The sequence below is a fragment of the Carcharodon carcharias genome, chromosome 14 (assembly GCF_017639515.1).
Source record: "Carcharodon carcharias isolate sCarCar2 chromosome 14, sCarCar2.pri, whole genome shotgun sequence".
Taxonomy (NCBI): domain Eukaryota; kingdom Metazoa; phylum Chordata; class Chondrichthyes; order Lamniformes; family Lamnidae; genus Carcharodon; species Carcharodon carcharias.
Window position 1 is genome coordinate 31,034,165 of NC_054480.1, and position 25,361 is coordinate 31,059,525.

Sequence of the window (25,361 nt, forward strand, 5' to 3'; positions counted from 1 at the left end):
ACCACTCCCGATTGTTATCCGGTGATCCTGTGTGAATGTTCATCATTCCCAGTCGAAGCTCACCTCCTAAGAATAGGCATTTGATTGAGGTACCACGGGGCTGCTGGCACCCTTTGAACAATGAAGAGAACGAGAAAGAAAATCTTTGAAAAACTAACTTATTTATGCAGTTGCACAAATTGCACATTTTGTGCATGTAGGCCTTCAGGGAGAAGCTAGGGAAATTAGAGGATGATTCACCTTGGGCCAGCCTTGCTGACTTCCTAGTTACATGGAGGCATTGGCAGAGCCTTGGGGTACATGTCCCATTCACAGCTCAAAACTAGCAAAGTCAATACAGTATCTGAGGATCATATGGAAGAGCTGGGAAGACTTTTTTTCATGGGGTAATTAAGCAAGTACTATGGAATTTGATAAGACTAATGGGGTGTATCAATTTTAACAGCTATTTTTTATGCTGAGGGTGAGTGCGCAATGAACCATTACATAAACATACGAGTTGTTGATAGGAGATGTGCATGGTGTGGTTCACTGTTAATCTAAATTAAGTCTTTTATGTTTTTCATTGGTCCTTTAATCGCTTTCCTTAGCTTAAAGAGGAGCAACAGAAAGCTCTTGTACGAAGAGATTTTGAGCTGCAGAGCTTGAATTTGCAAAGCAGACTTGAACAGAAATTCTGGAGCCAGGAAAAAAACCTGTTTGTGAAGGAAGCCGATCAGTTCAAACAAAACCTCTTCCTGCTCTACATGAAACTGAAGTGGTTCCTGAAACATTGGAAATGTGGCAAGAAGATGGATAATGATGGGGATGATTTACTAGAGGTGCAGTATTTGAAATTTTAAAAAAATCTAATAATCTACTCATCCAGTGTTTATGCTTGTTTGAAGTCTCAAATAATTACAACAGTGAAAAGTTAAACCTATAAATTAGATGCAATCAACACATGATATTATATTGATAGAAGTCAGTTCATCTGATTAGTAAGGATATATGCATACTAGGTAATTTTTTTTTGTTCATTTACGGGATGTGGACGTCACTGGCTAGGACAGCATTTATTACTGATCTCTAATTGCCCTTGAGAAGGTGGTGGTGAGATGCCTTCTTGAACCACTGCAGTCTCTGTGGTGTAGGTACACCCCACAGTGCTGTTAGGGAGGAAGTTCCAGGATTTTGACCCAGCAACAGTGAAGGAACGGTGATATATTTCCAAGTCAGGATGATGAGGGGCTTGGAGGGAACTTCCAAGTGGTGATGTTCCCATATATCTGCCATCCTTGTCCTTCTGGATGGTAGAGGTCATGGGTTGGAAGGTGCTGCCTAAGGATCCTTGGTAAGTTTCTACAGTGCATCTTGTAGATGGTAGACACTGCTGTCACTTTGTTGGTGGTAGAGGGAGTGAACTTTTGTGGAAGGGGTGCCAATCAAATGGGCTGCTTTGTCCTGGATGGTGTCGAGCTTCTTGAGAGTTGTTGGAGCTGCACTCATCCAGGCAAGTGGAAAGTATTTTATCACACTCTTGACTTGTGCCTTCTAGATGATGGAGAGGCTTTGGGGAGTCAAGAGGTGAGTTACTCGCCACAGGAGCCCTAGCCTCTGACCAGCTATTGTAGCCACAGTATTTATATGGCTATATCAGTTCAGCTTCTGGTCAATGGTAAGCCCCCAGAATGTTGATAATAGGGAATTCAGCGATGATAACGCCATTGATTATCAAGGGGATAGTTAGACTCTCTCTTGTTGGAGATGGTCATTGCCTGGCACTTGTGTGGCACGAATGTCACTTGCTACTTGTCAGCCCAAGCCTGGATGTTGTCCAGGTCTTGCTGCATTCAATGGACTGCTTCAATATCTGAGGAGTCACGAATAGTGCTAAACATTGTGCAATCATCAGCGATACCCCCACTTCTGAGCTTATGATGGAAGGAAGGTCATTGATGAAGGAGCTGAAGATGCTTGGGCCTAGGACACTACCCTGAGGAACTCGTACAGTGATGTCCTGGAACTGAGATGATTGACCTCCAATGAACACAACCGTCTTCCTATGTGCTAGGTATGACTCCAACCAGCAGAGAGTTTCCCCCCTGATTTCCAGTTATTCCAGATTTGCTAGGGCTCCTTGATGCCGCACTCAGTCAAATGCTGCCTTCATGTTAAGGAAGTCACTCTCAGCTCACCTCTGGAGTTCAGCTCCATTGTCCATGTGAACCAAGGCTGCAAGGAGGTCAGAAGTTTGGTGACCCTGGAGGAACCCAAACTGAATGTCAGTAAGTAGGTTATTGCTGAGCAAGTGCCTTGATAGCACCGTTGATGACCCCTTCCATTACTTTATTGATGATTGAGAGTAGACTGAAGGGACAGTCATTGGCCGGGTTGGATTTGTCCTGCTTTTTCTGTACAGGACACACCTGGGAAATTTTCCACATTGCCGGGTAGATGCCAGTGTTGTAGTTGTACTGCAACAGCCTGGCTAGGGATGGGACAAGTTCTGCAGCACAAGCTCTAGAGCACAAGTCTTCAGTACTATCGCCAGAATATACTCAGGGTCCATAATGTTTGCAGTATTCAGTGCCTTCAGCCATTTCTTGATGTCACGTGGAATGAATTGACTTGGCTTAAGACTGGCATCCGCCGTGATGCTGGGGACCTCTGGAAGAGGCCAAGATGGATCATCCACTCGGCACTTGTGGCAGAAGGTTGTTGCGAATGCTTCAACCTTATCTTTTGCACTGCTGTACTGGGCTCCCACATTATTGAGGATGGGGATATTTGTGGAGCCACCGCCCCCAGTGAGTTGTTTAATTGTCCAGCACCATTTACGACTGGATGTGGCAGGACTGCAGAGCTTAGATCTGATCTGTTTGTTGTGGATCGTTTAGCTCTATCACTTGCTATTTATGCTGTTTGGCGTGCAAGTAGCCCTGTCTTGTAGCTTCACCAGGCTGACGCATTTTTAGGCTGCTCCTGGCATGCCCGTCTGCATTCTTGAAGTAGATTACAGGAGCAATGTGTAGAGCAGGTCTTACAGGGCTCATGGTCTTGGAGCTTAGAAGAATGAGGAGTGATCTTATTGAAGCATATAAGATTCTGGGGGGGCTTGACAGGGTAGATGCTCAGAGGATGTTTCCCCTCATGGGAGAATCTAGAACTATGGGGCGCAGTTTCAGGATAACAGGTCTCCCATTTAACCTGGAAATAAGGAAGAATTTCTCCTCTCAGAGGGTCATTACTGTTTGGAATTCTCTTCGCAGCGAACAGCAGAAGCTGGGATATTGTGTATGTTCAAGGCCAAGTTAGACAGATTTTTAATTGACACGGGAGTCAAAGGTTATGGAGGACAGGCAAGAAAGTGAAGTTAAGGCCACAATCTGATCATCGATCACTTGAGGGGCCAAATGCCTACACACCTGCTCCTATTTCTTTGTTCTTATACAATAAGTTGGCCAAAATTGGATTACTTCTGTGATACTTTTACAATCATTCTGCCAGTGGGGAGTCTTGCTCATAGAGCATGCTACACAAGTCCTGTGTATATGGTACACAAATTTCAGACCAAAGTGTGTGAATAATTATATGGATTGAAATTTTTAATCTTGCTTTGGCAAGATTAGCCACCAAGGAACACAGTCAAAAAGGTTTTTTTTTAAGCTGCCGCCTCCATTTGTTTATAATTGTTAGCGTATTTGTGTACTATAACAAAAAATTAACTGTTGTCAGTGTGTAACATTGCATTGTGCTTTTTTTTATTCTTTCATGAGATGAGGGTGTCACTGGCTGAGCCAGCATTTATTACCCATCCCGAGTTGCCCTTGAGAAGGTGGTGCTGAGCTGCCTTCTTGAACTGCTGGAGTCCATGTGGTGTAGGTATAACCAGAGTGCTGTTAGGGAGGGAGATCCAGGATTTTGACCCGGCGATGGTAAAGGAACGTCGATAAAGTTCCACATCATGATGGTGTGTGGCTTGGAGGGGAACTTGCAGTTGGTGGTGATTCCGTATATCTTCTGCCCTTCTCCTTTTAGGTGGTAAAGGTGGCGGGTTGGAAGGTGCTGTCAAAGGAGCCTCTGAACTGCTGCAGTGCATCTTGTAGGTGGTATACAATGCTAACACTGTGTATCATGGGAGAGGGAATGAATATTTAAGGTGGTAGCTGGGGTGCCATTCAGGAGGGGTACTTTGTCCTGGATGGGTTTGAGCTTCTTGAGTGTTGTTGGAGCTGCACTCATCCAAGCAAGTAGGGAGTATTCCATCATACTCCTGATTTGTGTCTTGTAGATGATGGACAGGTTTTGGGCAGTCAGGAGGTGAGTTACTTGTCTAAAATTCCTAGCCTCTGGCCTAGCAGGTCCAGTTAAGTTTCTGGCCAATGGTAACTCCCAGGATGTTGATAGTGGGGGAATTCTACGATTGTAATGCCATTGAACATCAAGGGCAGTTGGTTAGATTCTCTCTTCTTGGAGACGATCATTGCGTGGCAGTTGTGTGGCACAAATGTTAATTGTTGTGTATTTCATGTCCATTAATGCGTTTCAGTCAAACAATCTCTGTGCTTCAATGCATTTGGCAGGTCAACAGTGTGAAAGATTTGTATTTGCTGATTGAAGAAGAAGAGCTGACCCCTCGCCAAGTGGACAATAAGACTGTGACCACAGATGATCAATCTCAGAAAACCTTTGAGGAGGCTTTGACTGTTCCAGTGGGAAAATCTGTTCCTACATCATGTCCGAAACAGGTACACCGATGTTTTAATAAGCAATTACAGGAATACAAAGGGGTGTTCAAACCTGTGGCATAGTATCCAAAATTAATTACTAAAACTACTTTCTATCAAAGTATAGCGATTACCTCCATTAAAGGCTTTATTCAAGAGTGTTTGACCCATGGGTTTTTTGAATGAAGTAACAATAATTTATCATTGCCATTTTGATTTGTATACACTGCATAAAAGCATAGTCTATCATTGTGATAATAGGTTCATTTTTAATAGTGTCATAGCTAAGCAAAAATATTGTGCAAGGACACACTAAAACTCTGCCATGCTTAGCTAGAGAATGCTTGGTCATTGCATCATCCAGGGGAGATGATGGCGTAGCGGTGATGTCACTGAAATAGTAATCCAGAGATACAGGCTAATTCTCTGGGCAAATGGATTCAAATCCCATCACGGCAGGTGGTGGGTGGAATTTAAATTCAGATTAATAATTAATTTAGTAATTAATAAAAAATCTGAAGTTGAAAGCTAATTTCAGTGATGTTGATCATGACAGCTATTGTCGGTTATCATAAAAACCCATCTGGTTCACTGTTGGCCTTTAAGAAAGGAAATCTGTTGGCCTTACCCAGTCTGGCCTACATGTGACTCCAGACCCACAGCAATGTGGGTGACTCTTAACTGCCCTCCGAAATAGTCTAACAAGCCACTTGGTTCAAGGGCAATTGGGGATGGGCAACAGATGCTGGCTTTGCCAGTGATACCCACACCCACATCTCATGAAATAGTTTTTTTTTAAATCCACGTGACTCCTGTCTGGTGGATAACTGATCTTTGGTGGGATGATAAATTTTGTTACCATTTACTTAATCAGTCCAAATTGTTTTGCTTGTCTTTTGCTGCTACACCTTTCATTTTTAATGCTGTCAGCAAATTTGACAAATTTACATTTAATTTTGGAATCCTCATAGAAACAGCAGAAGTCTGGTCATTGATTCCTGTGGGAGTCAATCTGTTCATCTCATCTGCTGTTGTACCTATCACAAGCACTTCTTAGCCATTTTGACATTGCTTTCTTCAGTTGAATCCCATGGCTCGGCATTCATGTTGTTAAGTTCAATTTCTGTCAAGATAAGACTGATAGCGACAGTTCTTTCTATTTTTAGCATACTCCTTTATCTAGTGCTGTTATTAATGTTAACAATTGTTAAACTAAAATGTAGCAATATCACTGATATTTCAGTTATAGTCCAGTCAGTTGGTACTTGTAAGACTCAGAATTGTTGTCAGTTTTGCCAAGATCACGTTCGTTACAGCAAAGATGGTTGTTTTGTTTTTTTAACAGGGTGTAATATTTTAAGCTTGTTCTATATTTTCCAGTCAAACGAATATAGCAGAGTTGTAGGAGACATTAAAATGATTTTAAAAGACCTCTGCACAGAGTTAAAAGAGGAAAGGAGGCGAACAAATGATCTTCAGCTCCAGTTCGCAAATGCCAAATCAGCCTGGGAGATAGAAAAGGTGGAACTTAAAAGTCGTATCGCACAGGTAAGCAGAAATTGAAAGCAACATTTGAGGCAGTTCTGCTGTGTCAGCAGAAATCCATAGTCATCCTCGCTACATTCATTGTCCCAAAGCTAGTGTGCCCTCATTACTATCAAAAAGGCATTATGGTACATTTGCTCTCTATCTTTTATTTAAGCACCAGAGATTTTGCCATGATAATAGGAAATTAACAAGGTTGGACACAAAATAACATGTTACTTCTTTCACCATGATCAAGAGCACTTTCACACATATACTATTGAGAATTGTAATAACTTATGGGGCCTTTTTAAAATCAAATGAGGTCATGGTGCTAACAAGTGAATTGAGCTCAACTTAAAAAGGGCACTCTAAAACTAACAGCTTCATGTACATGGATGAACTTGGGAAGTGTGCCATTATCCATTTAAATCCCACCATAGAAACGCCTGTCTGTTCCCCTTATTATCGAGTCTCCTACCTATTGCTCTTCGGCTCTTTTTCCTCCCCACCCTTGTGCAGCTGAGCCACTCACAGTGCCATGAGCGTGGCTGCACTCCCCAGAGGAACCATCACTCAATGTTTTCCAACACGGAAAAATGGTTCTCGAGCAAGACGCACCCTGGGGATTCCCTGACTACCTGCCTGACACCTTTCTTCTGACTGATGGTCACCCATTCCCTCTCTGTCTGCACTTCTGTAAGCTGTGGGGTGACCACATCTAAAAAGGTGCTATCCACGAAATTCTTAGCTTCACAGATGCACCTCAGTGGCTCCAGCTGCTGCTCAAGTTCCGAAACTTGGAGCTCAAGTAGCTGCAGCTGGTGGCACTTCCTGCACACGTGGTCGGTCAGAGCGCAAGGAGCATCTAGGACTTCCCACATGTTACAGTCGGCATATAACACGGGACTGAGCTGCCCTGCCATGCCTGTAGTTGGAAAAAAGCCCCGTACTTTTAAAGTTAAATACAGTAAAAGGAACGTTAAATTATTTTTGTACTTTAAATAGCTTAATCTATTTTAAACTGGAGATGATGCCTCCTCGAATACCTCTTCCTCCTCCAGATGTCGAGGGATGAGGCATCCAAGGTGTATTGGGGGATGTTGATGAGCAAGTGCTAATGGGACCTGTGCAAAGCAAAAAAAGGAGTACTTATATTTAGCCTTTGACATTATAAAACCATGCTCCGATACATACCATTGCCTTTAACCGTAATTGTGGTGTCCTTGTCATACAACTCAACCTGCACGCTCCCTCTCATACAAACGTCCCCTGCTGCTTATTGGACTAACGGGATTACCACCATGTTCCAAAGTGCCTCCACCACTGTCTTTAGCACCTGCTATGGGCGATGATTCTCCATCTCCAACAGTGAGTTGGGAGGGCACCCTCACTATCTTTCATGGCTGCTTCCTCAATGTATCTAATCGCCTGTAGCCGTGTGAACCCAGTCCAGGCCATCTCCCTGGCATTGTGGGCCCTCTTTACCTGCAAATGCAACAGACAGAGTGCTGTTACACTATTATATAGTGCCACCAGGGACAAATCTTTTGAATTGAGCAGTGCATCAAAGTTTACATTCACATTTCTACCCATTACTGTGTGCACCTATGGAAGCAGCTTGGATGCAAAAAGCCTCCATGCGATAGGGGAGGTATGTGCCAAGTCTCCCACCATGGGTTCAAATGATGGTTCACACCTGAAATGTGGACCAATGTGTTTTTCTAAACTCACTTTACTGGAACATAGGTCATGGAGTCTCTTCCTACACTGGATCCAGGGTCTGACATGGTCTCTTGATGCACTCACGGTGGATGCTATCTCTTGCTATGCCCTCTTTGTGACTGTGTGCAAGTTGCGCCAGCCACTTGGGTATAGCATCTGCTGCTGCATCTAGACCTCCTTGACCAGGAGCTGGAGGTCCTGGTAACTGAAATGGGCCACTGCCCCACCTGCTGCTTCTCGACTTTCCTGTGTGACATTCTGGCATAACAGATGATAAACTACATGGGCATGTAAGGCTTCCAGCTTTGATTTGTCTCACACAGAACAGATATCTGCTTACAAAAATGAACCATGTTCTATAACTCACCTGATGATGGGGGTGGGTGGGGGTATGAAGGCAGGGTGGCCTGGCATCTGCTCCTGCCATTCTCAGATGGCATGTCATGCTCCTGAGCACAAACTACCCTGATGGCTTGTTCCTTCTGAGTCACACTGTTCTGCCAGTCAGGTCTAACAACCCCCTACACGGCCCATTGCCTGGACTTATTAATGGCCACTTTGGCCAGGCCCAGGAGCTGACCCATGAGGAAGTCCTCCGAGCGGCCCACCCCCCTCCACACCAGGTGACCAAAAGTCAGGAGCGTGGGACTGAAGTGCAAGCAGAATTTGAAGACACGCCGCTTCAAATAACTTAAAAAGAGGCTACAACCTCTGGCAGTCTATATCCGCATGGAATATGGACTCCTCAAGGCCACAGAAAGTACGGGCAGCCTGAGAGTCTGTGACCCATCTTAACTTATGATTGTACAGGACTGCTGTGTGCAACACCCTCTGTGCCAAATCCACGATGCCTGTGGTGAGGACTCCCATGTGGACAGCCCACCGGGGCTGATGAGGGTGAGGAAGTGAAGGGTGTGCAGCAGCAGAAGCCCATGCAGGAAAGCCCTCCATGCAGAATGGAAAGGCACGGAGGGAATTTGCGCAAGACGGTTCAAATTATGGGGCTGAGGTTTCTGTGGGAGGTGTTGGGACTTGGGACCGATGTGAAATTCCATCCAAATGGGGGTCAGTTCAGGTGGACAGTATCTCTTTATACTATTTTGGAGTGCCGGTTAAAAAGGAAATAAAATAATTAACAAATTAATTTAAGTGGCACTGCAACATTAGACAAACTGAACTAGGTGGCCAAAGATCAGGGGCGTCAGACTGAAGTGCAACCAAAATTTGAAGAACAGCCTCAAATAGCAAATAGGGGATGCAACCTCTGGCAATCTACATAAACATGTAACGGACTCTTAAAGACCACAGGAAATACAGGCAGGCTGGGAGTCCGTGAGTCACCTTAACCTACGACTGTACAGTACTGCTACATGCAGCACCCTCCACACCAGGTCCCCACTAGAAAAGGGAAGGACTCTCACATAGAGAGCCCTCCACTGAGGATCACCGCTGGATGGTAGAATGGAATGCCGCAGCATGTCCAGACAGTTGATGAGGCTGAGCAAGTGAAGGATGTGTAGCAGCAGCCCATGTAGGAAACCCCTCTGTGCAGAATGGAAAGGCACAGAGGGAATTTCCGCGACATGGCTCAAATTGTATGGCCAACGTTCCTGAGGGAGGTGTTGGGGCTTGAGACCAATGTGAAATTCCATCTGAACAGGGGTCAGTTCAGACGGGCAGTGTCTCTTTATACGTGCTCAAGTAACTATCCAATCAATGCCTTCCACCTGTATATATTTAATTTCAGTTGATAGAGTTAAAACTGGTTAGGCCAAATGGCCTATTTCTGTGCTGTATATTCTATGTCATTGAATGTAAGTATACCTATGAAAGCATAGCTGTACTGAGCAGATGGTGGCACTTGAATATATACTGGCACACAACCCAAGCATGCTACGGGATCCATATACACGTAGTTGCAAGCTGATCAATGTCATCTTGTAATTTGTTACAGAGCTCCTCGATGTTGACAACCCCTCCGAATTTGCTGTCATTCACAAATTTAGAAATTGTGTTACTGATTCCAAAGCCTAAATCATTAATTTGACAGTGTTTTTACTAGAGTTGTCACAACGTTGTTTGCTTTTCCATATTTAAGCACTTTGTAATTAGTAACATAGTCCTGCAACTTACATGTTTGATGGATCTGAGTTGGCATAGGTGAAGCTTATCAAAGTCTTTAACATGGTGACACAATTAAAGTCGGCTTTCATGTAGAGGCGAGTTGGGATCACAACTGTATAATAGGTTCTTACCAGATTAACTGAAAGAGTGAATGAAACCACTTAATTAGAATGCATTACCTATATTTTGGAGCCTCTACTGGTGTGCATTGAGGGTCAGAATGTTTTGTATTCTTCATCATCTTACAAGCTTTTTAACATTGGGTGACCTTTCCACATTTTCATACTTAGATTATTGATTAACAGTTTCATTTATGGTGCTGAATTTACAGTTTGTTAGATTGTCATGATGTTTCGGCACCTGTGTAGGACTTCATTTTTGTTAATGATTGAAGTACTGGTTTCTGTACCATTCAATGTTGCAGGATCAGGAAGCTTGCTTTAAAGCTTTTTAAAAGTTGTGTGTCTTGATATGCACAATCAGTCAAGGTTGTGCCTGTCCTTTATTGTGAACTTGGAAAATTACCCCCTAGATGATTAGTCTTTCCAGTACTGTAGTTCAAGTTTGGACAGGTATGATTATCATTGGAAGAGACACCAAGCTTGAACTTCGGGAGAACACTTCCCAGCCCTACCAGAGGCTATTACTGAAGATGAATCTTGATTGAGGCTTCAGGGTAGGGGACAGTTCTTTAGAGATAAGAGGCCATTGAAACAGTTTGACAAATCCCATTTTGTAACACTGATCAAAATTCTGAGAGGTTGGTACATGCCCTTTGGATGATTAATATAAAATATGGTCTCATTTATGACCTCCAAACCTCTAAGTACCACTAGCGCAATGGTATGATCTGAGATTTTTCCCACCTGCCTAAAGTCAATGTGTGAGAAAGTCCCCTCAAATGAACAAAAGGCTTTCATTTATATTACATTTCTCACGCCCCAACAGGCATCTCAAAGCGCTTTACAGTCAATAAAGTAATTTTGGAAACTTGGGATGAAATTTAATGAGGGCGGCAGGGGTGGGGGCCAATATGTGCCACCAAAACTGGCGATGTCCCTGCCAACCCAATCTCTGGGAGCCCTGAAGGAATTAACTCCCTAATTGACTCCAGGGGGGTCATTTAATTGCAGGATTTCAGCCAGCAGGGCAGCAATCCCACCCTCGAGAGCTACCAGCCAGTAGACCGGTGACTCTCCATTACCGGCAGCACCACCAGGAGGGCCAGCGACTGCCAGTAATTCGTTTGGGCCTTCACCAGGGATCCCCAGAGAAAGGTAAGAGAAGGCGGGATAGGGGTCACCGGCAAGGGAAGGAGCGGGAAAAGGCAGGGATGTGGCCCTTAGCAGTGTCCCCCACCCCCATCCCGAACCCTGATGCCAGATCACTTGATTAAGCACTATGTAGCTTTGAATGAGGGAACCCCGCCACCACTACTAGGCTGCAAGGAAACCTGACAGGGTTTCTGGGCAGTCTGCCTCCATGGCAAGTCTCCCTCCTGCCACTAATTAAGTGTTAGTATTAATTGCCCACCAGTGGGCCTCAATTGGCATCTGGATGGGTGGGCTACCCACAAGCCTTCCCATCCCGGGACTTAATCAAAGAGAGATGCAAAGGTGGCAGGATCTCCACCCACACCCTCCTGCCTGATAACACAACCCCCAGCTCTGAACTTGCCCAAGGGGGCATTAGATTCTGCCCGAGGTAACATAGCAAAACCCCTGCGATCAACAATGTGGTAACCAGGTAATCTGTTTTTGTGATGTTGTTGCAGGGATAAAAAACACAACACACAACTCTCCTGCTCCTATTTGATATAATGCTTTCAGATATTTAGCATTCACCCAAGCAGGCAGAAGGGGCCTCGGTCTTAATGTCTCATCCAAAAAATTGGCACTACCAACAATGCAGCACTGAAAGTACTGGACTGGGTTGTCAGTCTTGATATTTGTGCTCAAGCCTTAGAGTGGGACTTGAACCAGAACCTGCTGACTCAGAGGCAAGTGTGTTACCTACTAACTCCAGTGGATCTAATATGTCTGGTTTTATGGTACGCAGCATTTCCACAATGATGAAAGAGGTTCCAAGTATCTCCTCTTCTGTTTTGTGATATTTATACTTGCTGTCCACTCTCAAGATGTAGATATCACTAGCAGGGCATCATTTATTGGCCATCCCTAATTGCCCTGGTTTAATACAGTGTCTTACTGGACCACTATAGAGGCCAGTTAAGAGTTGCCAGTGTGGGGCTAGAGTCAAGTATGTGCCAGACTGGATAAAAGTGACAGGTTTCATTTTCTAAGGAACTAGTAATCCAGTTGAGTTCTTTTATGTGTGAAGGACTAAGACCTCACACTGTATATTTTTATAAAAGATACATAGATATGCTCATTGCTATTTCTAGAATTTTAAAACTGAACAAAGACCTTTAAATGGCTGAAACTGTCTGTCTGTGACCCCTTGAACAAAATAAACTACTTGGCATTTTGGGTAAAACTTGCACCTCGCTATCTCTGAGGAGCCACTGACGACCACCTGTGGACAGTGTAGCCCAACATAAAAGAGGGCTGTACAAAGTCAATCTGCATTTAATAACTCAGGCTAACCAGATGGAGATGGATTGTCTGCTAAGACAAAGGCCCTGCAACTTTTCTTTCAATTCCTAATGGCTGAGATATTTAACAGTCTTTGGAATCCAGGCAATGGATACACATCCTTTGTCAAAGACCTGGTGGAGAGCTGGGAATCATGTGACATGGGCTTCTGGCTTGTGGAATAAGAAATATTGCCTTGCTGAACTGCTTGGCACAGTCTGCTGTTTACCATCTAACTAGCAGCCTCCCAGACAAGGACCTCTGCCCACCTTGAACACCTGGTCCCCGTCTACACTGCTTCTGCTGGAAATTCTGTACCATTCCCATACAGGATTGATTCATCTCTGCATGCCTATCTCATCATGTGAAGTCAACACCACCAGAGAAGTGAATTATCCAGCATCGATTTTCAGCCCACTGATCTCCATGAAGGAATACCTCATTGGACTTGATTCTGGACTCTGGAATCCATGCGAACCCATATTTCTTTTCTCCATGGTCTCTGTACTGTAAATCTTTCTTTTTTCTATCCCTTTCTTTACTATCTGACTGCGAGAGAGACATCGCAAATGCTCTTTTCACACTGAGTGTGTGAAAGTAAACTAACCTTTGAGTTCATCCTATCTTGAGTTTGGTGTGGGGTTATTAATAGAAAATTGGATTGTACCAAAACCAAGGGTTTAGGAAATATGCCACTGCTTATAAAGAGGGAAAAAAATCAAAACGTTTTCCTGTTTACAGACTGGTTGTGAGGAGAAATGAGTGCTGCTTAAATTAAGCCCCCTCCTGTCCGTAACAGAAATTTGGTGCTCAAATTCAGGATAATCCATTTGATTTTGACCAGAGTCCAAGTAAGACATGAGCCAAATCTGATATAAAAGAGCCAATTGGAAACCAAAAGGAAAATCACAGTGGCTAGAACGAATTTTAAAACACACTAACTTACCACAGCATGTTCTTTTTCCCTCGCACTAAGAAAATGACAACTTTTGATGCCCAGATGTGGGTCACGCTGAGATCTGAAAAGTGAAACATTAGCATTCCTCAGCACAGAGTAACTGAAAGCTGTAGTTAGGGAGGTACAGTTAAAATTATCCAGTAGAGTGAAGAGAAGTGAATTGATCCAGCTGTTGGTAGAACATTTGGATCTCACCTATATGATAGAACAAGTAGATGAATCTGCGACTCTGAATTCCCTCTCCTAGCCAAATTTGAGCTGGAAAAGCTCAGAATGCGGCTAGAATTTCAAGAAAGTGAAGGAGAGAGAGGAACTCCAGCTCCAAAAATTGGAAATGGAGCTAGCAGCTCAAAGGGAAAGAGGGACCATACAGCTGGAAGCTGCAGGGAAAATCTCTCTCTACCCAGTAGCACCCACTATCTCCCTAACCCAGAACCACTCTCTGAGGCCCTTGAGTATGTGGGATTCAATCCCAAATTTGAAGAGAATAATGTGGAGTCATTTTTGGCACTTTTGAGAAAGTCACAGGACAGCTAAAATGGCCTTCAGATATTTGGACTTTTTAATTCAAGAGCAGCTGTTAGGGAGAGCCCAAGAGGTCTATGCCATGCTGACTCCTGATGTGTCCATGAATTATGAGCAGACCAAGGCTGCCATCCTAAATGCCTAGGGGTTAATCCTGGAGGCACACCGCCAGCAATTCCAGAATGCTTGCAAGAAACCCACCCAAACCTACCTTGAGTTCGAATGGCTGAAGCAAATCATGTTTGATGGTGGGTAAGGCCCCTAAAGATCCCACGCACTTATAATGGATTGTGGGAGTTGATATTGTCCGAGAATTTAAAAACTGCTTACCTTCCAGCCTGAGGGCCCACTTGGAGGAGCAAAGAATTTTCACAGCCTGGGTTGCAGCCATCACAGCAGACAGCTAAAATCTCACCCATTGGCCTGGAAACTCAGGCAGACCCTGAGTTCCTTAGGATAGTGCCCTAGACTCAACCATCTTCCGCTGCTTCATCAATGACCTTCTTTCATCATAAGGTCAGAAGTGAGATGTTTGCTGATGATTTCACAATATTCATTATTCGTGACTACTCAGATACTGAAGCAGTCCATTGTCCAAATGCAGCAAGACTTGAACAATATCCAGGCTTGGGCTGACATGTAGCCAGTAACATTCACGCCACACAAGTGCCAGGTAATGACCATCTCCAATGAGAGAAAATCTAACCTTGACATTCAATGGCATTACCATTGCTATATCCCCCATTATCAACATACTAGGGGTCACCATTGACCAACAACTGAACTGGACTAGCCATATAAATACTGTGGCTACAAGAGCAGGTCAGAGGCTAGGAATCCTGCAGTGAGTAACTCACCACCTGACTCCCCAAAGTCTGTCCACCATCTACAAGGCACAAGTCAGGAGTGTAAGGAAATACTCTCCACTTGCATAGGAGCATACGAAATAGGAGCAAAAGTAGGCCATTCATTAAGTTCATGGCTGATCTGTTTGTGTTTCAAATTCCACATTCTCCTCTACCCCCAATAACCTTAGATTCTTGTTAGGCAAGGGAATCACTCTACCTTCTACCTCCGCCTTAAAAATATTCAATGATTCCACCTCCACGGCCTTCTGAGGCAGAGTGCTGCGAAGTCATGCAACCCTCTGAGAGAAAAATATTCTCCTCATTTCTGTCCTAATTTTTAAACCATGCCCCCAGTTCTGGATGCACCCAAAAGAGGAAGCACCTTGCTAAGACTGTTCAGGATCTTACATACTTCAATCAAGTCACCCCTCACTCAGTCCAACCACACTCAAGAAGTTTGACACTACCCAGGACAAAGCAGCCTGCTTGATTAGCACCCCATCCACAAACATTCACTCCCTCCACCACTAATGCACAATGGCAGCAATGTATCACTCACCAAGCCTCCTTGGACAGCACCTTCCAAACCCATGTCTACTACCATCTAGAAAGACAAAGGCAGCAGACATATGGGAGCACTACCACGTGGAGGTTCCCCTCCAAGCCACTCACCATCCTGACTTGGAAATATATTGGCCGTTCCTTCACTGTTACTGAGTCAAAATCCTGGAACTCCCTCCCTAACAGCACTATGGGTGTACCTACACCACAGAGACTACAGTGGTTCAAGAAGGCAGCTCACCACCACCTTCTCAAGAGCAATTAGGGATGGGCAATAAATGCTGGGCTAGCCAGTGAAGCCCACATCCCAAGACTGAATTAAAAAAAAACACTTTCCAAACCATTTCCATGAACATTGAAAAGATAAGCAGGGCGTTCTAGGTAGATTTGGCTCCCCAACCAGAAAACACAAAGGAAGTTGCGAGGAGTCCTCCTGCAGCCCAAAAGGAGAACACCTGGAGGCTCTGTGTGTTCCGATTGTAATAAAAAAAGGCCATTCCGGGCCTGAGTGCTGGAAATTGCAAGGAAAGCTTGTAGGTCAGAAACTGTTCCATGTGGGAAATCTCTCGAAGGATGGCCCAATGGGTAGCGCACCAGAGCAGGCCGAGACACCCATGTTACCCTTTGTTATCCTTTGGAGGGCATGGTACCAACTGTGTCTGAGACATTCAAAAATCCAGAGCTTCTGGAGTTTTGTCCTTTCAGGGAACAGTGTCGCCCTACCCATCCCAAAATGTGAGCATGCCCATTATACTGTTTCGGGACACAGGGGCCAGTCAGTCCTTAATGTTGGAGGCAAACCTAAATCCACCCCAAGCAGGACACTAAACCAGAATCTCCAAAAGAGCCCAAAGTCCCATTAAAACACCCCAATCTCCTGAGCATCAGCATACCCACAGTCCTTGGGTTTGAACAGCTGAACCCACAGGTTGCCAAGGTGGACAGGGAGGAGCTAAGCTGGAACAGAGCCGCTTAGTCCTCTGATCAAAGCACCTAGCACACTCAGAGTGAGATACCTGGCATTCCCCTGCAGATAGCCCCAAATAGCTGGACCATTACTCACCTGTGTGCTGACCACCCTGTAAAACCCCCAGACTCTTTAGAGGACAACTTAGTCAGGAGCTGGACAGGCAGAGTCCTGAAGCCAATGGCTTCGCTTATGTCTGATCCCCAACAAACAAGAATTCGTAACTCCAACCCCAATGAGACTTCCCATAAAGGCAGATCTGAATCTTTCCAGGACAGGAAGATGGCCATTCCACATCCCAGGACAGGACAACGTCCTTGCTGATGCATTAACCTAGATTTAAACCTCAAAAAGTGCAGCAAGAAGCTGCCACTTCCCCTGCTAGCTGTGTGCGTGATGTGCCAGTGTGAATGAGAGGATGAATGTATGCTTCTTTACCCCCTAATCTTCCTTCATAAGACCACATTTTTAAAAAATAGTATTTTTTTTTTCTCTGAGACCACGAAGACTGAGACCTCAACACTATATATTTTTAAACAATATAGATAGATATGTTCATTGCTATTTCCAAAATTTTAAAACTGAACAAAGTGTTTTTAAATGGCTGAACACATGTCTGCCTGTGGACCTCAAACAAAAGAAGCTACTTGGCAGTTTCAGGAAAACTCATACCTCGTTATCTCTGAGGAGCCACTAACAACCTCCCGTGGACTATACAGTCCAAATTCAAAGAGAGCTGTACAAAGGTCATCTGCATTGAATAACCCAGACTGGCCAGGAGGAGATAGTTCATCTACTAAGACAAAGGCCCCGCGATTTTCCTTTCAATTCCTAATGGCTGAGACATTTAACGGTCTTTGGAATCCAGACGATGGATACACATCCTTTGTCAAGGACCTGGTGGAGAGGTGGAAGTCGTGTGATATGGGCCTCTCTCTTGTGGAACAAGTAATATTGCCTTGCATGAACTGCTTGGCTGAATCTGCCATTTAACATCAAAAGAGCTCTGCCCAGGTGAAATATCTGGCCCCCATCTACACTGCTTCTACTGGAAATTCTGTACCATCGCCTACAGGACTGATTGCATGCCTATTTCATCATGTGAAGTCAACATCACCAGAAATGTTAATTATCCAGCATCGGTTTTCAGCCCACCAACCTCCGTGACGGGATACCTCATTGGACTTCCCTGGACTCTGGAACCCATGTGAAACCATATTTCTTTTCTCTGTGGTCTTTGTACTGTAAATCTTTCTTTTCTCTATCCCTTTCTTTAATATTTGAATGCGGGAGGGGGAGGTGTTGTGAACCCTCATTTCACGCTTTTGACTGTGTACAAATAAACTAATCCTTTGAGTTTATCCTATCTCGAGTTTGCTGTGGGGTTAAGAATAAAAAATTGGATCGCACCAAAACCGATGTGTTGGGAAATATGCCACTCCTTACAAAGAGGGAAATCAAAACATCTTTCTGTTTACCAAGGGGCAGTGAGAGGACAAATTGGTGCTGTTTAAATTAAACCCCCTCCTGTCAGTAACATATGACTGTCTGACAGTTTCATGGTCACCTTTTACTGGTGGTTTATTTTCTGATTTTTAAAACTGAATTCAAACTCTAAAACTGCTAAGGTGAGATTTGAAGTTATGTTCACTATTATTAGTCCAATAACATAATCATTACACTTTTGTGTTTAGTTCAACAATCTGTTTTCCATTTTCTGTACTTTGAGGTTATTCTTAAAATTTGATTGGGTATTTCAGCTTGTTTTTTAAAAAAAGCCTTTAATGTAGTTTTATTCTTCAAGCCATTAATTCCTTTCAATGACTCTCAAGAAATATCTGTAGCCAAGGAACTACTTTTCCTGATTTTACAGGAAGAACACATAATGTGCTTGTCCAAGATCCCTTTGGCATCCATTTCAGCACAACATTAATTCATTTAAAAAGTACAGGCTAACATCTGTGTTAAAATAGCAGGAGGAGAAATGTTTTATAACCCATTAAGCACCATTCACTAATTTTGGAAAGGGTAATTTCTTGGAATAAATCAGTTTAGAGATAATGTTAGCATATTTTGGGGGGTAAAGTATATTTCACTGAACTTCATGTATTTGCACCAAATTCAGAAATAAATTCTTGACAGCTGCCTGTAACACTTATCCTAAATGCAAGTGAGAGTGTTCTGTTCTGGCAGCTCTATAGGCTGTTTGGCAGAATGAGATTTAAATATGAAAGCAAAATACTGTGGATGTTGGAAATCTGAAATAAAAGCAAATTGTTAGAAAACCTCAGCAGTTCAGGAAGCATCTGTGGAGAGAGAAACAGCGTTAGTTTTTCAGGTTGATTGCCTTTCATCAGAACCCTGCGCTGCACTTACTGACAGTGATATAATTCTGATTCCAAGCCCAGAAGGGCATGTAACAATGTCTTCTATTAGCTAGACTTGCCTTTACACATTTAGGTTATTTAAGCTTTTGCATGGCAAATTGCTGAAAATTGCTGAGGTGATGATGATGCGGCGAGGGGAGCACATCTCCTTAAGCAATCAAATTGAAAGATTAGAGTGTGGATTAGTGAGGATGAATTCAGTGTCAAATCAGAGACAAAGAGCAATAAAAAGAGAATGAAAAAAGAGACAAAGGAAAAGTTTTTTAAAAGACAATATTCACATGTTAAGTTTAACGTTCTTAAAATCTCCACCTGATCAGGTCAGACTCCATGTTTGTACTAATTAATTTTGAGTATCAGACAGGTTGATTGGCAGTTATTAACTCATCAATAGAATGCTTAGACTTGAAATGCCAATTCACTTTCTATGGCAACTTCACCATTCAAAGCATTTCAGTCATGAGGCAGGCAGTGAGATGCCATTTTTGTGAAGCTAACAGTGAAGCAGAGCAACTTTTCACTGTGCACCTGTCCCTCAACTGAAGTTGCTGTAACATTTATGTATAAATAATGGTAAGCAGCATTTTCGTGACCATTAATTTGAGAGAAATATCTGGCCCCATCTTTCTTAGACCATCACAGTTTTGTAGCAACGTGCTATAGAATGATGGTATAACTTAAATTATGCAGTATTAATATTACGGGCACTGTTGACATTTTGTAGGTTGCAGCATTTATGCCAATAATCAGTTCATATTCAGGATATGAGTTCAAATCTAAAATTTCAAAATGCTTGCATATCTATCCGAATGGTTTACTCTAAGTGGATCACTGAATTTTTTGGCAGCATTGTTCATAGAATCACCTCCCCCTTTTTTTTCTTACTAATATCTGTACTGCTCAACACTGTGACATGCAGATGTTGGCTGATGTAATGTAAGCCATACCATTACAACCGTTTAGGTCTGCAGACCACAGTTTCCTTTATCAGCCTGACCTAGGGACACAGCTGCATGTTTGGCCCTGGGAATGGAAATGTGATTCAGATGGAAATGCGTACGCCATGTACTGTCTGATGAACCTTCTCATAAGAACTAGACCCCTAGAGAGAGATTATATTCATTTTTACAGAAATGCATTAATATTTGGGAATTTCTAGCTATATTGGGAAGAAATAAAAATGGAAAAAAAACTTGCATTTAAATAGCACCTTAGCATCTCTCTTTTCAATAGCTGTGCCCATCCAGCAAAACTCTGTGCTGGAAGCACCAGTTCAAAAATTCTACTCCATAGTGGGCCATAATTTGTTGTAACATGGCATCTAATTATGTCCGCCATGCCTTTGCATGTTTAGGTTTTGAATTTTTTTACCTGGATGGAAAGTTGCCGAAAGTGCGAAAAGGTAACCACACAATGAGGTGAAAACAGGGCATATCTGGGACCTGAGCGAGCAAGTCATGCAAGTGTGTATCTTCTTATCCAATCAGATTGAAGGATTGTGAAATTAACAGCACAAGGGCTGAGAAGGAAGTGTAGAGTGGGTGAATTCAATGTCAAATCAGGCACAGAAAGAGAAATAAAATGAGTGAAAGAGTGAAAAACAGAAAATGCTGAAAAAATTCAACAGGTCTAACAGCATCTGTGGAGAGAAAAAAAAGAGTTAACGTTTTAAGTCCGTATGACTCTTCAGAGCATTTGAGTCAGATGGACTCGAAATGTTAACTCTTTTTTTTTTCTCTCCACAGATGCTGTTAGACTTGCTGAGTTTTTCCAACATTTTCTGTTTTTGTTTCAGCTTTCCAGCATCCCCAGTACTTTGCTTTTATCTGAGGGAAAGAGAGCTTGGATTATTAGAGAACTGAAAAAAAAAGGGCAAGTTTAAAAAAAAGTTTTACATTTTTAAAATCTCAACAACAATTAAAACCTGAAGAAATGAGACTCCACACTGATAATTAATTTGAAGTGCCTGAGAGGTTGTTTGTTAGTAATTAACACAACATTAAAAGGGTGCTGTGATTTTAAATAGACAAGCCTTAACTTTCCATAGCCACATCTACCTCAAACATAGCAGCTCCATATAATACAATGCTTTTGAATGGTAAAGCAGACAGCAAAATGTTGTTTTCACAGTGCTAATGGCAGAGCAGCAAAACTCAGACAGCAACTTTTGCATATCTGTGATAAATGTGCTTTTATCTTCCTGAAGTTCCTGTAACTTTTGTGCATAAATAACGCTAACATTAGCCTCACCATTATTTCACCAGAAACATCTGGCCCCATTATCTGCAGTGTATTTTAATGGCAGATAACAGTGGAATACAATTGTCAGAAGGTAGAATGATCTAGGATCTCTCAGATTCCGTTACCATGACAACTAAGTGATGTTTGACTATATTGTTGTGAATACAGTACATTCCCTTTTTTATTTCACATTGGAATGAACACCAATGATTTTGGTAGATGGATAGTTCTAATGGGAGGTGGAAACAGTTGAAACCACTGTAACGATTCTAGCAAAGGGGGAAAAAAAAATAGATATTTCCTATCAAAATGGAGATGCAAGGTTATGTTTAACAAGCACATTTGCCTGTTCAGATTGCAGTTAATTGAATTTGCAGTAATTTTAATATTGCATAATCTAGTTTTACTCAGATCAATCCTAACCACTCTCATGATGTTTATTTGAAAGAATGTAAATGTTGCATGATCGCAGTTAAGTAACATAACCTTGCATCTCCATTTTGATAGAATAGGTCTATTTTTTCCTGTTCCCAGAATCATTGTGGCAATATCAATTGTTTTCACCTTCCCCCCTCCCCCAAAACAGGCTCAGTGTAAAGTAACACGTTTATCCATTGTGATGCACAGTATATGTTGTGGTTAGAACTCTTTTCCAGTGTACAGTAATTAAGAATCAGGAACTTAAACATCTCCGGTTGTTCAAAAACTTTTATTGTAACAGAAAGCCAAGCCAGAAGGATATAAATTATATCAGACGCCAAGGCATGACTAAATCTTATTAGTGGTTGGAAACATATTTATCATTCAATCTCTTAGATCTTAATATATAGCACTTAATTCTTAAAAGAATTTTGACCAGCCTAATTGTTAAATAACCCGTTGACTCCCCATTAACCAGCATTTTTGATTAACTGTCACCACTGTTTCCCAGAGCATGCTGGACAACAAATATTTTACTATAAAAGTTTGATCAAATCACTGTTTAGCCTTCCAAATTGCAGGGAATACAACTAGTTTGTGTATACTGCTCATAATTTAACCTCCTATCATTCTGATAAATCTGTGCTGCACTCCCTCCATGGCTAATATTTTCTTCCTAAGGTGTCACACCCATAGCTGTAGCATAACTTCTACCCTCTTGTATTCTAGTCCTCTAGGTATAAAGCCAGCCTTCCATTAACCGTTTTAATTAGTTTCTGATTTTCTGGAGCTGTTCATGACAATTTTAATGATCTAGGTACCCGGACCCCTAAACCTCTTTGGACCTGCACTGTTTCTAGATTTTCACCTTTATAGAAAGTATCCTGTTCTAATCAGTCCCATATTTGCCTACATTGAAATTCATTTGCACAGTTTTGACTATTCACTTAATCTATCAACATCTTTTTGTAACATTATGCTTCCCTCTGAACTACTGTGTCAATGGCAGACTTAACTATGTGACTTTCTATTCCATCGTGTAAATCGTTAATGAATATGGTGGATAATTGAGGCCTCAATACAGATCCTTGCGAGACACCACTAGTCACATCCTGACAATTACAGTACCTTGTCCATTATCCCTACTTTCTGTCTTCTGCCACACAGCCGATTTCTAAACCAGGTCGGTAATTTGTCTTCAGTTGCACGAGCTTCAACTTTAGCTAACAGTCTCTTATGAGATGCTTTATCAAATGCCTTATGGAAGTTCGTGTAAGTAATGTACATATGTACATAGACGTTCGTCAGGCACCCCCGCCGCGCCCCCCCCCCCCCCCCCCCCCACCACCCCGACTCGGCTGGTGAATCAGTACTGCTCCATGTTGAATACTACTTGAATACTACATGAAGAAGTACTAAGGGTGGCAAGGGAACAGAATGTACTCTGAGCTGGCCAAGCCCTAAAGTACGTAGATGCTAAACTGGTCTGCAGCAGGTGGTGAGGGAACCAACAAGAGGGAAAATCCAACTTGACCTCATCCTCACCAGTCTACAAGATGCATCTGTCCCAGACAGTATTGGTAGGAATGCTCACCATGTAGTCCTTGTAGAACCGAAGTCCCATCTTCACATTGAGGATGCCCTCCATCATGTTGTGTGGCACTACCACCATGCTAAATGGGTTAGATTTCAACCAAATCTAGCATTTCAAAACATGGGTATCCATGAGGTGCTGTGGGCCATCAGCAGCAGCAGAACTGTAATCAACCACGGTTTGTAACCTCATAGCCCTGCATATCCCCTACTCTACCATTGCCATCAAGCCAGGGGATCAACCCTGGTTCAAAGAAGAGTGCAGGAGGGCATGTCAGGAGCAGCACCAGGCGTACCTTAAAATGATATGTCAACTTGGTGAAGCTACAACACAGGACTATTTGCATGCCAAACAGTGAAAGCAGCATGCGACAGACTGACCTAAGCGATCCCACAACCAATGGACCAGATCTAAACCCTGCAGTCCTGTCACTTCGAGTCGTGAATGGTGATGGAAAATTAAACAACTCACTGGAGGTGGAGGCTCCACAAAAGTGCCCATCTTCAATGATGGGGGACCCCAGTGTATCAGTGTAAAAGAGAAGGCTGAAGCATTTGCAATAATCTTTAGCCAGAAGTGCTGAGCAGATGATCCATCTCAACCTGCTCCTGAGGTCCCCAGCATCAGAGAATCCAGCCTTCTGCCAATTCAATTCACTCCACGTGACAAGAAACGGCTGAAGGCACTGGATATTGCAAAGGCTATGGGCCCTGACAATATTCCAGCAATAGTACTGAAGACCTGTGCTCCAGAACTTGCTACGCCCCTAGCCAAGCTGTTCCAGTATATCTACATTATTGGCATCTACCTGACAATGCGTAAAATGCGTCTTTCCCACAAAAAAAGGACAAATCTAACCCAGACAATTACTCTACCATTAGACAATTACCACCCTGTTAGTCTACCCCCATTCATCAGAGAAGTGAAGAAAGGTGTCATCGGCGGTGCTATCAAGGGGCACTTAATCAGCAAAAACCTGCTCACTGACGGTCAGTTTGGGTTCTGCCAGGGCCACTCAGTCCCTGATCTCATTACAGCCGTTGTCAAAACATGGACTAAAGAGCTGAACTGGAGAGATGAGGTGAGAATGACTGCACTTTGCCCTTGACATCAAGGCAATATTTGATAGAGTATGGCATCAAGGAGCCCTTAACAAAACTGGAGTCAATGGGAATTGAGGGGGAAATTCTCCACTAGCTGGAGTCATACCTAGCACAAAGTAAAGTGATTGGTGTTATTGGAGGCCAATCATCTCAGTCCCAGGGCATCACTGCAGTAGTTCCTCAGGGTAGCGTCCTAGGCTCAACCATCTTGACATGCTTTATCAATGACCTTCTCTCCATCATAAGGTCAGAAGAGGGAATGTTCACTGATGATTGCACAACATTCAGCACCATTCGTGATTTCTGAGATACTGAAGCAGTCCCTGTCCATATGCAGCAAGACCTGGGCAAAATTCAGGCTTGGGCTGATAAGCGGCAAGTAACATTCACGTCACACGAGTCCCAGACAATGACCATCTCCAACAAAGAATCCATCTGCCCATGACATTCAATGGCATTACCATCATTGAACCCCCCCACCATGAACATCCTGGGGGTTACCACTGATAACTAGAAACTGAATTGGACCAGCTATATAAATACTGTGGCCAGAAGAGCAGGTCAGAGGCTGGGAATTCTGCAGAGAGTATTCACCTCTTGATTCCCAAAAACATCTCCACCATCTACAAGGCACAAGTCAAGAATGTGATGGAATGCTCACCACTGGCCTGGATGAGTGCAGCCCCAACAACACTCGAGAAGCTTGATACCATCCAGGACAAAGCAGCCCACTTGAGTGGCACCCCATCCACCGCCTTCAACATTCACTCCCTCCACCATTGACACACAGTGTGTACCATCTACAAGATGCACTGCAGCAACTCACAAGGGTCCTTCGACTGCACCTCTGCCACCAACAAGGTCCAGGGATGGGAACATCACCACCTGCAAGTTCCCCTTCAAGCCACACATTGTCCTAACTTGGAACTATATCACTGCCCCTTCATAGTCACTGGGTCAAAATTTGGGACTCCCTTCCGAACAGAGCTGTGTGTGTACCGACACCACATGTACTGCAATGGTTCAAGAAGGTGGCTGACTACCACCTTCTCAAAGGCCATTAGGGATGGGCAATAAATGC

General features: G+C 43.2%; 1 protein-coding gene across 4 annotated transcripts in view; it reads left to right on the plus strand.

Annotated features, from left to right (window-relative positions):
- LOC121286821 (protein SOGA1-like) overlaps positions 1 to 25,361 on the plus strand; it is a 111,467-nt gene that overhangs the window by 67,920 nt on the left and 18,186 nt on the right. For all 4 annotated transcript variants that reach the window (XM_041203877.1, XM_041203879.1, XM_041203876.1 and 1 more), the window contains 3 exons: positions 591 to 821; positions 4,566 to 4,730; positions 6,090 to 6,257. In XM_041203877.1, the coding sequence (XP_041059811.1) occupies positions 591 to 821; positions 4,566 to 4,730; positions 6,090 to 6,257 (564 nt within the window). The remainder of the gene's footprint in view (positions 1 to 590; positions 822 to 4,565; positions 4,731 to 6,089; positions 6,258 to 25,361) is intronic.